The sequence below is a fragment of the Typopeltis vanoorti genome, chromosome 1, assembly GCF_054136105.1.
Source record: "Typopeltis vanoorti isolate ZY-2024b chromosome 1, IOZ_Tvanoo_1.0, whole genome shotgun sequence".
NCBI classification, from domain to species: domain Eukaryota; kingdom Metazoa; phylum Arthropoda; class Arachnida; order Uropygi; family Thelyphonidae; genus Typopeltis; species Typopeltis vanoorti.
Window position 1 is genome coordinate 115,253,704 of NC_143549.1, and position 17,230 is coordinate 115,270,933.

A 17,230-nucleotide genomic window follows, 5' to 3' on the forward strand; every position below is an offset into this window, starting at 1 on the left:
TTTTGTGAGATCGGATCTGATACCTAGGTTACTCGACAACCTACCAAGAAATTTAAAACACACAGTGAACTACAGAACCTTAAAACGCGAACTCTGGAAACTACACCAGCACAGTTAATATAGCATTAACACTTATATACACATAACAAATCACAAGTATCTAACGCCTACATTCCATCCATAAAGAATGCCCCCCCCCCCCGAAAAAAAAGTGGAGGATAATGTTACTCTCTTCATAAAAGCTAACCCTAGCTTCGAAGTAGGCGCGATTTGCCCGCCACATTCAAATAATCCTTATAATCACAGACTGCAAATGATTGTAATTTATATGTTCATGCCATGCATAATAATAAATAATGATACTGATGTGAAAAGAAAATATGTGTATTTATATTTAAAGAAAAAAAATATTAAAAGGAAATAACGTACTTTAAACTACAGAATTTTGTACAGAGCAGAAAATGTAATATGTCTTAAATGTACATATGTAAATACTTTGCATAATGATAAAGGAAAAATATCGTTATTAAAAAAATATCATATAGAGAAATAATATTTATTGGTATTGTATACATCTATATATAGAGTGTCAGAAATGCAAAAAAAAATAATAATAATAATCATCGTTGAAAATAAGGGGATAAACATCCTTTGTTGTTTTATAGCCAGTATAGCCAGTAAGCGAAACTAAAGATCGATAACTACGATCTACAAGTTTCATGCCGAAAAAACTATCGGCGAAGGCAATTCAAAGTAAAGGTGGAGCAAGATCCCTCACTATTTTTGATATTTTCTCATAATGTAAAACACAGCTCCTAGGATATGTAATACTGTCATTACATTATGAGGAGAGGCCACTACCCAGACCGGTTTCAACCTTTTTTGAAGTCTCATCAGTGAGTAGGTAGACCTGGAAGATATCAAAGTCCTTATAGTCCTTATAAGGACTGGCTTAAAGGGGCGAAGCAAGAATGCTTTTCATCTTCCCCGTTATCTGTAGAGGACAGTATACGGATAAAGTGTTATTGAGCTATTAAAGCTCTGATCATGACAGGAGAGTAACAGCAATAGCCGAGCCTCAGTTAGAACTTCATTGGCTACAGCATTGATCCATTACCCTCCCAGGGTTTGAATATTGACTCAACCATCCATATTCAAAAAGATATCAAGAAAGGATGTTTATCCCCTTATTTTCTATATTAAGGTGCCAGAAAACTAGTCATTTGGCTTTTTATCTTAACTAAAATATACTTACACCTTTATGGCATTCGTATAGTGAAGGTATGTAAGTTCTTTTCACTAAGCTTTGAAGATATCAAAGAAGATTTCAAGATTTCACTAAGCTTTGAAGATATCAAAGCTTAGTGAAAAGAACTTACATACCTTCACTATACGAATGCCATAAAGGTGTAAATATATTTTAGTTAAGATAAAAAGCCAAATGACTAGTTTTCTGGCACCTTAATATAGAAAATAAGGGGATAAACATCCTTTGTTGTTTTATAGCCAGTAAGCGAAACTAAAGATCGATAAATTATGAAAAAATATCAAGAATAGTGAGGGAGCTTGCTCCACCTTTACTTCGAATTGCCTTCGCCGATAGTTTTTCGGCATGAAACTTATAGATCGTAGTTATCGATCTTTAGTTTCGCTTACTGGCTATAAAACAACAAAGGATGTTTATCCCCTTATTTTCTATATTAAGGTGCCAGAAAACTAGTCATTTGGCTTTTTATCTTAACTAAAATAATCATCGTTGTTAATATAATAATAATATACGTCGTAAACAATTATTATTATTATTATTATTATTATTATTATTATTATTATTATTATTATTATTATTACTATTTAAAAATCATTGTGTATGTGCAAGTATCTGTCATGCACAATTGTATTAATGTAATGTATTATTAATATTATATATATAAAAATTATTATTGTATATATGTAATTTACCTGAGAAATAATAAAATGTTAAAAAAATTATGAGAGACCTCAAGAGAGAGTCAGGGACTTATCGAGGGAGGCCCCATAATACACGCACAGCTATCATAATTATTCCTGAATTCATTCACACTGATTGCAGGCGTCACATCCGATGGTAATCCATTCCAATCATGCACCAATCCATGAGAGGAAAATCTAGCCCTCACTCCCTTCTTAGAGGCATTTATTCTCAGTTTCGAAGGATGTCCTCTTGTCCATTTTCCACCCTCCATAAAATGAAAAATCCATCAACAGGATTCCTGTTGATTGATTTTAACTTTTTCTTTTTCAGAAGTTTGTAAGTTCCAATCATATCACTACTCTTTCTCCTTTTGGGGGTTTTTGCAGGCTAGATATACTCAATTCGTCTTCATTACCAGTATATCATTTCTTAACACTCTGCTTTGCACTCTCTCTCTCTCTCTCTCAATTATCTTCGGGAACAAAGAGACAATACTCCCAAAATACTAACAGAAAAACACTTACGACACTATGCAATTGTGCTAAAATATTTTTTTATGGAAATCTGCTGTAAAAGAAGAACTCAGAAACTAATTATATCATATATAAATATATTAATCACTATGGAAAGGTCACCCGAAGCATTTACATTCCAGATATGCTAAATAAACTACTTTTGCATACAGGAACCTTAGAAACTTCAGTAGCCTGTACAGAGCTGTAACCACATACCGTGAACTAGAAATGTTTACCCTACTCTGCTTACAAACTTAATGAAGCACAATATGTTAGTTCAAGCTTTCAGTTCAGTGACCACATGACATTCCAAATTATGGTTTATGTGGGTGAGTGTTGTTTGTGTGTTGTTCTGTGTTTCCATTCCAGTGCATGTGAATGAATTTATTATCGTATGGCTCTAGTGACTATCAGACCTATCCAACATCAACCTACTTCCAATACAGCAATCAAGCCAATAAAAAAAATAACTAACTAGTTTTATTTTCAGATAAGCTTACTAAAAAGCTTGAGAAGCAAGCCAAGAGATTATGTCTCAACTGAGATTAACACAAATTTTAAAAAAATCCATTTATTACACTTCACTGTTGTAGTTAGAGCACTTAAATACATTAAAGTGAAAATTGTAAACATATATAACTTATTGTTATTATATAAATATTATTAAAATATAATCTTTTTCTACTAGAACTGTAAATTACCAACTAGAATAAATAATAACTTATTGTTTTAATACTGACCATATTGTAATGCGTACAAATATCTTACATTCTTTGCCTACCAGTTTCGCAAGCAAACCGTCCAGCTTTTTCAAGGCTTGGCGGAAATACATAAAAATACTAGTAAATGCAAATTGAAAGGAACATAAAAATGTTGTAAACAATCTAGTAGATAAGGTTACACGTTCGCGTGACAGAGACTGAGAGGACTTATTGTTCTTATTCATTATCACGCATGCGTGTTTTGTAAACGAGCAATGTGATTACCGGCTAGCTGTAGTTCAGGTGGATTTAGAGAGAGGATCAGGTTTTTACACGAACTGTTCAGAATAGTACCCTAATTTCTGTTGAGGTTTCCGCCAGTTATTAACACTATTGTGGCTTCTTTGAATAAACGATGTCTGTAGTCATCATCCAAATATGGCACGGAGCAGTTTTGCCACTCTATCGTGTGGTTATACGTACAGAAATGATGTGCTGAGCCGGACGAAATACTTCTGTTGTGGTTTACATCTCCAACATGTTCTTTTTGTCTGATCTCTAAACTCCGTGAAGTTTGTCCGATGTAGGCGAGACCACAGGAGCAAGGAATGTAATATATTCCTGGATATTTGTAGAATGACACCTTATCATTTGGGGATCCTAAAACCTGTCTGATGCTGGTGGTTGGTTTGAAGATCACTCTGATGTTGTTGGCTTTTAGTATTCTGGATATTTGATAAGAAATTGACCTGATGAAGGGGATCACTACAGTAGAAATGTGCTGGAGCTTGATTATTCTTGTCTGGGGTTGTCACCGTATAGATATTTTTTGATGATGTTCGGAGGATATCCATTTTGTGATAATGTGTTTGCTGTTAGTGAGAGTTCAGTCTGTGTATCCTCCTCTTCATATAAACTTTCGGGCTCTATTTTTTAACATATGGTTAATGCTAAGTTTGTGTGTTCTGTGATGGTTTGAAGTATAATGAAGATATCTTCCATGTGTCTGTAGGCTTTCTGTAAATAGATAATTTGACACTATTTGATTGTCTCTTTATGAAGATGTCTAAAAATGCAGTTGGTTGTTGTTTCCCACTTCCAGAGTGAATTTTATCTTGTTATGTATGGTGTTGATTTTATTCACAAACGACTTTAGGTTGTCTTAGTTGTCTTGCCATTGAAAATATCATCTACATATCTAGGGGAGATTGTGGAGAGAATTTCTTTTTAAAGTTTTTCCATGAAAGAGGTCTGCACAAGATGATGATAGCGGGCTTCCCATTCCGAAAATACAGAAGATTTAACTTCCATAGTGCAAGCAATTGGCACCAACAAGGATATTCCAGTGACAACCACAGCATCACCTCATTTTATCAAGGACCACAAAAAAAAAAAAAAAAAACCAGAGAGATTATCACGAATCATCACTCGACTCACTAGCAAAAAGTCTGAAAGACTGCATTAACAACACAAAACAAGGCTAACTGACAAGCAGCTCCCACCTGCAACCCATATATCTCAATTCTGGACTCCATATTTTAAAAATCTACTATACCAGGAAAGGAAAACAAAAACAGAAAAGAACTACAACGAAGTATTCACAGATATTTACGAGACAGAATGAAACACTCGAGTTATATGTAATTGCATATATATTCTCTTGCAATTATATAAATATATAATTGCAAGAGAATCTGACCTAAGCGGTCTACCAGTATAGTGCATTAGCTCTTCCCATCCTTAAGAGCAATGTTTAAAATTATCTCTAATAAATATAACATGGAGATCCCAATTCTGAGTGAACATTGCCGGCTTGGTTGGGCTAGTGGTTAGCGTATCCGCTCTCCAGCTAAAATGCTGCAGGTTCGAATTACGCCGTGGCAATGGATATTTATTTGTGAAAATACTAGTGGTGGTGGTAGATGGCGTGGTGTAGATGATGAAAGTAGTTGCGGTTGATGGATACGGAGAATTGTAGAGTAGATATCCTCCCTCGATAAGTCTTTGGACTCCCTGGAGTTGTTATGTAATAATAATAATAATAACCATTCAGAAAACTTAAATTTCAAAGTCTTGAACTCTTTGAAGAATTTGGCAGACAATATTTTCACAAATAGCAATTCCACCATCATACATACAAACATAAAAAGTGTCAAAAAACACCGGTTTACATTGATTACACTACTGAACTATACCTCCACAAACATAGGCATACTGATCCTCACCAAAGTTGCAATAAATGACACAGAAACTTATGTATACGACATAAATCCCACAACTACCAGGCCTACAACTTATGTATACCAAACAGAGGAGGCTGAATAATTGCATTTATCAAAGAAACATACAATGTGCCAGAAAAGCAAATTCATTTCGAACATGCAGAAAAAACAATATTGGATATCACAAATAACGACAAACATAGTGTCAAATACACGAAGAACATATAATATACAGACCCCAAGATAAAAATTCACTCAGTTTTCTGCATGAATTACAAGCATGGCTAAGCAGAATTCAACCCCGTACAACACATCCACTAATCCTAATAGGAGCCATTAACATAAATAATCTAGTCCGTGCTTCTTCAACCACTAACACATACCATGATATACTAAGTCAGTACAACATAAACCCTACCACAAACTCCCCAACAAGAGAAGAAATACTCTACATTTCACTAACACAATAATGCACTGACCATATTAACATACCGCCTCCTCTCAATACATATACCTCATCAGTAATTGAGACCAAAAGTACCGATCACTACTTTTTCTCAGCTTCAGTTCACTACGGCACTTCTGCCTCCCACAACACTGCAAAACTCTACAAAACTCCATGATATTAAAGAGCATTCTCGACATCCTTAGAAAATATACAGAATAGAATTACCTACTCAAAATAAATAACCCTGTAACTATATATGAGAACTTCCGACTAATGTTCACAGAAATATATATAAAAAAGGCAACAAATCCTACGCAAACGAGGCGACAAATACATCAAATTCATGGATAAATAATGAATGGCAATATTCGAAAATCTACGGCAAAAAAACAAAAAAAAATCACCCAGTAACACTCATTTATAAACCTTATACAAAAACACAAGAAATCTACTATCAACAAAAATTCGTAGAGCAAAAAGATACTACAACTTTCAAAAATTTACGGAATATAATGACAATATGAATCAAACATAGAATACAGTTAACGAATTATGAACTCGAAAAAAGAAATCTCCAGCACAAGATTTTATTCCAAAAAACTTCGGTCACGATATAAACCAAGAGAACCTAGCAGACTCATTCAACCTCGCCTTAACAAACAACATCCCACAATTCAAAAAAGACCTTCCAACGACCAACAAAAAATTAACAGAAAAATATGCATTTTTAACCTGTAACAAAAGGAACTGAAGGAAGCGCTCTTACAGGTATACCCAAAGAACACTCCAGAGACGGTGTTCTCTGGCTGACACACTCGAGTCAGCCAGAGAACACCGTCTCGATTTAAGGCTTTTAGCATTTCTCGCCGAATTTCATCATCGCCATCAGCCTTTCCCGATTTTATTGCTAAATGGACCTCTTCTTCTGTGAGACTAGTCATTGCCCCGATCTGCACCTTTTGGATGTCCACAACTGCTGGGCCACCCGGGTTAAGAAAGCTCTCAAAGTATTCCCTCCATCTGTGGAGGATTTCCTTCTCGGTTGTTAAAAGTGCACCATAAAAGGCCTTAATTGCCCTTGCTGTGCACGATTTCCTCCCTCGAAGGCGGCGGATGGTCTGCCAAAATACTTTGTTTGCATTTGCATAGGATGGGTCTAATCTTTCTCCAAAGGATTCCCAAGCCTTCTGCTTTGCTATCTTTACTACCTCAGCATACCGCAAACACATCTCAGGTGACCTGCCCTAAGCCATGTTAGGTAGGACTCCTTTTTTGCCCGGACAGTTTTGTTATGTAATGTATTATGTAATGTATTATATATATTATATAGGAATAATAAAGTTGATTGAAAAAAAAAAGTTTGATTCCTAGGTAAACAATATTATTATTATTATTATTTTCAAATTTCAAATATATAATATAATCTAAATATTTGAAACTATCAGCGGTCAATTCCTTTTGAAACATGTAATAGTGAGTGGGTAATAATTTTTGAGAGAAAATTACATTTAAACGTAGTATGGTTGTTGTAAATTGGAACCAATCACCTACTTATTATCTTATGTCTTCTCCGATTTCTTTTTATTTTAAGCTGACAAATGCGGTTTAGATGACTCCGAGTGGGTTTTGTTCGATGGCTATTGTTACATCATCAATATGCATAATCTGACTAGGATAGGTGCACTGAGACAATGTCAAAAAATTAACGCGTCACTTGCATCAGTTAACTCTCATAGTGAAGCGGCTTTTATAACGCAGTTGGTAAGTGTTTCTCAGTAATCTTGGAAGTACTCTTATCTAATTAAGATAACGAAATATAGAAATCAGTTTGTAATCTATAGCATTTTATATCCTTATAGGGAGTAGGCAATGCGCAAAAGGCCTATATCACTTTTAGAGACTGAATAGTCAGTTTAATCTATGCTGCTAGCATTCAAATAAGCTGGTCTAATGCTTTTCCTAAAAAGTGGCACACAGTGAAGAGACGGCTAACAATTACCGTCTTCTCGTGGTAACTAACCCGAGCACAGTATATATATTTTTAATGTCTTCTTATTATGGATTCTACGATCGATTACGTTGAGTTTAAGGGAAGAAAACCCTGAGTTGGAAAGAAAACCCCGAGTTGGAAAGAAAACCCCGAAATCGACTAACACGGGAACCGGTCGATAAATGGCTTAGTGAAAGTTCCTCTAGTCAGCGACTAGAATAGAACTGACGACGCTCTTTCAGGAGGTCCAGCGCTGAAGAATGCAAACATCACTTCCACTGAGTTACCTAGGCTCTGTATTTTTGATATAAAATAATAAAATTTCTTTTTATATTTATTTTCATAGTTTTATAATTCTATTATCACATAAAGTTTCATAAATAATAGAAAACAATCAACAATAATAAAGCATCTTCATCAGCTTCCATCGGTCCCTTTGATGCCCGATGCCACTTTCACCACCATTTGTCACTTCTCTACATCCACCGCCAGACAAATAAAATCGTGAAAAACTCTTTCCACAACACTGTTTCCGCCTCTTCTTTCATGCTGTCCATTGTTTTGAATGGACAGCATTCGAAACACTTCAAATGTGTTTTTCGAATGCTTTCCGTGGTTTCGAACGTTCTATTGTTATCCATTCTACAGATTTGTTCAAAAACTTCAGTTTCCTTTGAAATATTTTCTGCATAATTTTCTTTGCACACCACTTTGTGATACGTTTTTCCTATCGAATTCGAAGAATTTTTCTGTAGCATGTTCTTTCGAAAGCCAATATGTCTTTGATCATTAGCTATGATTCACTGCCATTGAGAGAACTTGTGAATATGCATGTTTCCGGCATTCTAAGCTTTAATGGAAGACTCACTGATTTACGTTTCCTTATCTTTTCCATTGCCTGTAGCTTTAGTTCAGTTTTTGTGACAGGGGGACTCATTTCTTTCTTACGGTCTAAATCATGTCTAAATCCCCAGGTATGTGAAGTTATTAATCTCTTCCGGTCCTTGTCCGTTGACCTATAATTGTTTTTTCATCCTCTTCTCTTCAAATATAGCCCATATCTCTTTCCTGCTTGCTTTAACTTCTGCGCTATTCTTTCTAATTTCACTTTATCTTTTTCAAATATATCTATGTTATCTGCAAATCACAAGTTGTTTATCTTAATAGCTTTAATTGAAATTTCACTTACATTATTCTTTTTGATATCCAACGTTCTTTCTAAAAGGATCATAAAGATGCTCGGGAATGTTAGGTTGCCTGATGTCAAGCACCATGATGTCCAAAACCATCTTCCTCTATCTTTCCAACTTCCCACAACTTTTCTCAATATTGTCATCGTTCTGCCAGAGACATACCATGATCTTGTCCACATCATAAAATTCACGAACACTCTATACTACTTTCTGATTTATATACTTATGTACTTTTTTTTTGAAAGTCAACAAAACAGTTATAAACATTTTTATTTTTACGTAAAACCTTCCCCACAATTAATTATCATAATCATCTTCAATATGATCAATTTCCTGAAATGTACTCCTCCCAAAGGGCTGTACAGGTTGATATGACAGCAGTACATAATTTGGTTTACATTATTATCGATCCCCGTCAGCTAGTTTCCTCCAAATCAATCTTCTACATCTGAGTATTCCAATATTGCCATATTTAAGTCTTCTTCTTCTTCTTCTTCTGCAGCTTCTCCCACTTAAGTGTGGTCACTGTTGATAATGAGTCTCCTCCCCAACTTTCTGTCTCGGGCTGTCACCACATCCAAGTTCTTCATTCTCAAGTCCTCTTCTACCAGCTCCCTCCATCTCTTCTTTAGCCGCCCACGCTTCCGCCTTCCTTGCACATCCATCTGCATGACCCTTCTTCCCACATATTCGTCCTCCCTCCTCATCACATGACCAAACCGTCTCAACCTTACCTCCTGTATTTTCGTCCCTAAGTTCGTAACTTTCACTGTTCCCCTGACATTGTCATTTCTCAGGCGATCCTTTCTGGTCACACCACGCATCCACCTAAGCATTCTCATCTCTGCTACTTCCATCCTGCTGATGTTATTTTTTCCTCAGGGCCACAGTTTCTATAGCATATGTCATAGCTGGCCTCACTACTGTCCTATAGATTTTGCCTTTCAGATTGATCGGCACCCTCGTATCGCAAAACACTCTAGCCATCTCCCTCCAGTTCCTCCAACCCGCTTGTATCCTGCATCCCACTTCCTTCTCAGCTCCTCTATCTTCTTCCACTGTTGAACCTAAGTATCTAAAGTCTCTCACCTTCCTGATGACATTTCCTTCCTCCAGGTCTGTCTCCTGTCCACCGCCCACTGTGCAACACATATACTCTGTCTTACTTCTGCTCAGTCTCATAACTCTCTCTTCCAGTATTTTCTCCATCTTTCCAGTTTAGTTCCCGCTTATTCTCTTGAATCTACACACAACAAGATGTCATCTGCATACAACATTGTGCAAGGCGCATCTTCTCTCAGCTCCGCTGTTACCACCTCCATCACAATATTAAACAGAAACGGACTTAATTCTGACCCTTGATGCAAGCCAAGTGTTACTTGAAAACTTTCTGTCTGTCCCAGACAGGTCCGAACACTTGTCTTCACATTTCTGTACACTTCTTGAACCAACCTGACATATTTCTCCGGAACCTTCTTCTCCCTCAGACACTTCCAGACCTCTTGACTTGTCACACTATCGTATGCTTTCTCCAGATCAATAAATTCCAGATGTAGCTCCCTTTGTTTCTCTCGTCTTTGTTTTCTACTTTTCCTTCATCTGCAGTACCCAAAGATAGCATCTGTTGTTGATCTACCAGGCATGAAGCCAAATTGTTCCTTTGGCTTCATGCCACCTCACCTCCACCTCATCTCCACCTCCTTCCTCAGTCTACCATCAAGAACCCTTTCTAGGATTTTCAGTGCGTGAACATCAACTTTATTCCTCTGTAATTTTTACAGTCTTCTTCATCCCTTTACCCTTGTAGATGGGGACAAGAGTACTCTCCCTCCATTCCTCGGGTATATTTTCCTGTTGGCAAACTTTCATGAACAGGTCCCACAGCAGGTTAATTCTCTCTTCCCCTAGTGCCTTCCATGCCTCCACTGGAATTCTGTCGAGCCCACCGATTTTCCATTCCTCATCTTCTTCATGGCCTCTGTCACTTCCACTCTACTGGTGTTCTGCACCATCCCCTCAAAGGCTGCCCATCTTCTCTGTGAAGCCTTGCATTTTCCTCATTCAAAAGTCCCTCAAAGTATATGTTCCATCTGTTTCTTATGCCCACGTCCTCCATAATACCTTCCTTTAGCGTCTTTGATCTGCCTCACATGTAAGATGTCCTTTGCTGCTTTATTTCTACATTTCGCTAGTTGGTAAAAATTTTCTCTGTCCTTCCTTTGTTTCTAATTGATCATACAGATCTTGATATGCCATGGCCTTCGCCTGTGCCACAACTCTCTTGGCTTCTTGCTTTCTCTCTCTCTGTGCACCTTTCTGTTCTCTTCCACTCTTGACTCATCCCACTTCTGCTTTGCCTTCCTCTTAGTTGTCACTGCCACTTGTACATTATTATTCCACCACCAACCCTCCTTCTGCTCTCTAATTTTTCCAGATGTCTCACCAAGCACCTCGATTGCACAGCTCAGGATTACTTTTGAATCTAAGGCCCTTCTGACTGAATCAATCCGTCTAGAGTTTGGTCTTCCTCTGTGTCTCTTCCCTACGATCGTGCTATCAAACACGTATTTTCTAACCTTTCGTAATCGATTCTATTTACCTGACCCTACCGCCTTAGATTAGCTCTGTTTTCATATTGTTAAATGCTAATAATAATGTGAGGTCCTGTACTAATATCTTCATTTTTAATATGATTCTGCCATTGATGTCATCGGTTCAGTCATTCTCACTAAACTCTGTGCCTAAATAGATAAAATATTTTCTTGTTCTATAAGATTTCCATTCAGAATGTAACTGAAATTTTCTATGTTCCTTTACATTTTAATAGGTAAAGCCGTTTTATTGACGATTTACATGCCAATTAGTTACAGCTATTAATCCATTGAGTTAAAGAATCCTGCGCTAGATCTATTTAAGAATACATAGTCATCTTCATAAAGTAAAGAGAAAGTCTTACATCTTTAATTCTAAGAACAGGACTAATGCAACTTTCTTTCCCCTGATTTTACATCAAACAATCTTCGTGTATTTACTTAAATTGTAACTGCTGATTGATAACTTAAATATAGACTAGGTATTGCTTTTAATGTTCCATTTACCATATAATTGTAGTGTTTTGAAAAAATTTTCTCTGGGAACCTTTTCGTATGCCTTTTCCAGATCTACAATACTGAAGTACAGATCCTTGTCATATTTGCACGATTTCTCAGCTACTTGTGTTAAAGGGAAAATTTGATTCCGAAAACTTATATTTGGCAAGAACGCATTTTATTCTTCTACAAGTTTCTCTTCCATAATCTTTCTCACGCATGCTTGCATAAATCGTACCTAGAACATTTGGTAGAGAAATTCCTCTGTAATTCTCACATTCAGATTTATTCCCTTTCTTTACAAATTGGTACGATTAGAGCTCTACTCCAATTATCGGGAATTAGACCTTCTCAAGCCCTCTGAATTTGCATTGCAGCCACTGGAAAACATTCATGCATGGGTATTTAAGCATTTCTGGTCGAATATCATCTACTCCGGTGAGTTTCTATGTTTCAAGTTTTAATGGCTTTTTTTATCCCCAAGTATTGATATCGATATATACTCTTGTTTGAATTCCTGTGGAAAATTTTCTACTAGTGTTCTCTTTCTCTCTCTCTCTCTGTTAAATGTTAAATTAAACACTGCATGTTTCATTTAACATTCTTTCAAAATAATTACTCCAGAAATCTAGGATATCCGTATATGCAATTTCATGTTTTTTGTTTCATTTTACAGTACACGTTCATAAATTTCTAAGCATATTTGGTAACGCTATTACAATTTTGCCACCTTCCTAATATTTATTTTCCATACTTTTACCAAAGCCTTCCCATAACTTTTGTTTAGCTAATTTTGCACATAGTTTACTTGTCTTACATTTTTCTTTTAGGGAATCTATCCCCTTATTTGGTGGGAAATTTGCTATGCTTTCTTCTTGTAAAAGATTGCTTCTTTAACTTGTGTCCACCATAGTGTTCTTATTTTTGCATCCTTGAAGACAGCTTCACCACATACCTCCCTAGCTGAATAAAACGATGTCTTTTTCAGTCTGCCACTGATAACACAAGGTTTGGTTCTTGTTTTAAATTTGCTAATTTTTTCGATAATAATATTTGTATAGTCGAGTCTACAATTTACCTGTAAAGGCTGCTCGACTTTAATTCTTTTTCAAACTTTCTTACATACTGTTCTTTTGATATTCATTTTAATTCTGCATAATATTAAATAATGATCATTCTGCTTTAAAATTCTATGAACATTGTTATATCCTGAACAAGTATAATGACATCACAGAGTCAATGAGACTTTTCTTATGTGTTGTGTCTGCTGACTGATAACCTAAATATAAACTGTGTATTGCTCTGTATATTGTTCCCTTCATTCCATATAATTTGCGTTGAATTTTTCTTCTTCCATAATTAATCAGAACTTTCATGCCTGCGGGACATTAATATATGGAGCAAAGTACTTCTGCCTGTTCTAAATCCTGCTTCCCAATCTTCCAAATTTTCTTTTATTAGTGTGCTAGTGTACTTATTCTTTTTGATAATATCATCATAAATAATTTTTTCCGACATGAATATTTGGGCAGAAAGTATTAGGATTGATCTTCTCCATTCCTTGCCATGTTACCTAACCGATAAAGTTATATATATATATATATATATATATATATAACTCTAGAGAGTACGGGCATGGTGAACCCGAGGCACCTGAAGCTGGACCACGCCTTACTTCATGTAATACACACATGTTATATTATCTGTAGACTGGTCCCTACTCTTCTTTCCCTCTGTATTTCTTTTCACCTTGATCCTTTTCCCAATGCTATTAGACTATTCGCGGTCTAGGGGTGATTCTGTCCTATTTACCTATTTTTTTTTATCTCATGCACCTGCCCACCCCCAGTTAAAAATTGTGAAGACAAATCAGAATTCTATACCTCATCAGTCGTCGTGCGGGTTACCAAGGACCGCACTGGATGTTAGGCTTCCTGGACAGCCAGTGACAAATGGGCTACAGGAGCAAGATCTACAGAACTCGAAAGTATTTACTAGGAAAAAGTGGAGCATGGCTGAAAATAGACAAGTCATGCAGTGCTTCTACAGTTCAAACCCATCAGTTAGGGGATTTCAGAAACGAATGTTCCAACTTTGGCTTGAACGACACCCAAATTCTGAAATTTCATTAGCACGGCTGATGCAGCAACGCAGCTTCATTATCAAACGCAAGGTATTTAGTGAACTTGAGCTGGAAGCACTGAAACCTCAAGCTGTAAAAGGAGACCGTACTGACCCTGAAGAGACCAAGAATATGAATGGAGCAGAACCAGATTCCAACGTGCAGAATGCTGAAAATTTTGAAAATATACAAATAGTTGAGAGGAAGCTATTAGATAAGGAACAAGAACTCGCACGAAAAATTATCGAGCAAATGAACAGCAACCAGGCACGAGTTAGGCTTCCAGGTACTTACTTTTATTGAGGTACTTACATGCAAGTACCTCAATAAAAACTGAAGGAACTCCTACAAGAGGCTAATACAGCTGCAAGGGTTATTCCTATTGAACATATTGGGCAAACGAATCAACTTATATACTCAATAGCCTACGTCGTAACATCTGAATTTGGATATAAGATTAGTGAAACCAAAAGCAGTAAGGCTCAAGAACCAAAATGGAACGACTGGAGAATAAAATTCTTAAACTCAGAGCAGACGTGAGCAATTTGAAAAACCTTAAGAAAAAGAAGCTGAAAAACACAAAAATCCGAAATAATCTCATAAAGAAGAGTTATAACACTGGAGCACGACCTATTGATGAAGTATTAGAGAAAGTGAAGCAAAAAATAGTTGCATTTGCAGCTAAAATAAGAAGAAACAGTGCACACATTGAACAGTACAAGCAAAATTCGATGTTTCTCGCAAATCAGCACTAATTTTACAAGAAAATTGATTGCTGCAGGAATGATAACCTTAAAGGAAATATAAACATAAATACCAGAGACAAAGAAAATACATTAAAGTTTTTGAAAAACCTATCGGACAACTATAAGAGGCACAATAACAAGGCAAAATGGATTGAACAAATTACGAATGAATCTCAAGAACGAAAAATGGACCAACTGAAAATAACAACTGAAATAGTTCAAAAGCAAGCTAAAAAAATAAAAAATTGATCAACACCCGGGAAGGATGAATTACATGGCTACCGGTTGAAATATCTAACAGGCCTAAATGAAAGACTTGCTAACCAATTTTATGAGGTTTTAGAAGGAAAATGCAAAGAAAAGTGGCTCACAGCAGGGAAAACGTTTCTGATCATAAATAATAAAGAAAAAGGTCGAAACCCAGAAAACTTCCAACCAATAACCTGCCTGCCAACAACTTTTAAGCTACTCACAGGCATACTAGCTGATGAAATATACAGCTATCTTAAAACAAATTCTCTTCTCCCAATTGAACAAAAAGGTAACAGCATACATTCAAGAGGCAAAAACACCAATTGCTGATTGATAAAATGATTCTTAAAAAAAAAAAATCAGCTAACGCCTTTTTATTCCTGTATACAGGGAGTAGGCGAGGCCATTTAGCCCAATCTAACTTTTGGAGACTGAGTGGGCAGTTCAATCTCCACTGGTACCAATCAGAGATAGATTGCCCAAGGCTATCACTAATTAAGCGGTACTCAGTGAAGAGAGACGGCTCAAATGTGCCGCCATCTCGTGGTCCCTAACCCTAACACAATATATTTAATGTCTGAAATAATGTGGGTTCTACGGTCGATTTTCTTGAGTTTACAGGACGAAAAACTCGAGTTTCCGGGAGGAAAAACCTGCTTGCCCGTGCCAGAGATCGACTAACTCGGGAACCGGTCGAAAAAAGGCTTTGAAAAATTTCCTCTAGTCACCGACTAGACTCGAAACCAAGTCTTCCTTCGTGCGGCCAAGCGCCGTTGTTGGCAAACGCCACATCCACTGAGCTACACAGGCTCATAAAATGATTCTTAAAAAAAAAAAATTGCAAACCTAGAAAAAAACCTCCATATGGCTTGGATAGATTATAAAAAAGCGTTTGATTCGGTGCCAGTTGGATTTTAAAATGCACAGAACTATTCGGTATTAGCGAAAACATGCAAACATTTTTGCAATTCAGCATGAAAAACTGGAAAACAACGTTGTTTATAAATAGAGAAGAAAATGGAGAGGTAAACATAAAAAGGGACATCTTTCAAGTAGACTCATTATCTCCTCTGTTGTTTATATTGTCATTGATCCCCTTAACTAGAATTTTAAATAAAACTGCTCATGATTATCAAACTACGCAAAAGAGTGCAAAGATATCTCACTTTTTATACATGGATGATTTGAAGTTGTATGCAAAATCAGAGAATGAACTCGGATCGTTGCGTAACACTGTGCACATGTTCAGTCAAGATATATCAATGGATTTTGGCTTAGACAAATGTGCAATTGCTGGAATAACAAGAGGAAAGTTTGAAGATATGAACGAAATTGAGCTGCTCAATGGTGAAATAATCAAAGCAATAAAATTCGAAGACAGCTACAAATATTTGGGAATTTTAGAAGCATCACAAATTCTGCACAATAAGATCAAAGAAAGAACTAGAGCAGAATATAAAAGACGATTAAGAACACTCCTTAAGTCAATGCTTAATGCTGGAAATTTGATATAAGCAATTAATACCTGGGCCATACCTGTTCTGAGATATTCACAGGTATTGTTGAATGGACCCAGCTAGAGATGGAAGATTTAGATCGAAAAACTCGAAAATTAATGACAATGCACCATGCGCTCAATCCTCGCAGTGACATTGATAGGCTATATCTATCAGAGAAAAAAGGAGGTACAGGATTATTACAAGTGAAGCAAGTTATTGAAGAAGAAAAACAAAATTTAAATGATTATCTGCAGCAAACAATGAAATTTTTCTAATTGAGGTAAGGAAAGAGGGTTTATTTAAACCCATGGAGACAAAGTTGGAATATAAAACCAACCAAGTAAAAGTGAGAACCGAAAGATGGAAAAATAAGGCATTGCATGGAAAATACCTTCACAGCATAGAGGACAGCGATGACAGCAACTTGACCTGGCAATCGTTGAGAAATGGAGCACTAAAGAAAGAAACAGAATCGGTAATTTTTACAGCACAAGAACAGGCC

General features: G+C 36.4%; 1 protein-coding gene across 4 annotated transcripts in view; it reads left to right on the forward strand.

Moving 5' to 3' along the window:
* LOC150110333 (macrophage mannose receptor 1-like) overlaps window positions 1-17,230 on the forward strand; it is a 127,275-nt gene that overhangs the window by 20,400 nt on the left and 89,645 nt on the right. For 3 of the 4 annotated variants that reach the window (XM_090392959.1, XM_090392972.1, XM_090392965.1), the window contains exon 3: window positions 7,429-7,598. The exons of the other annotated variant lie outside the window; for it this stretch is intronic. In XM_090392959.1, the coding sequence (XP_090249085.1) occupies window positions 7,429-7,598 (170 nt within the window). The remainder of the gene's footprint in view (window positions 1-7,428; window positions 7,599-17,230) is intronic. 4 annotated transcript variants of the gene reach the window in all.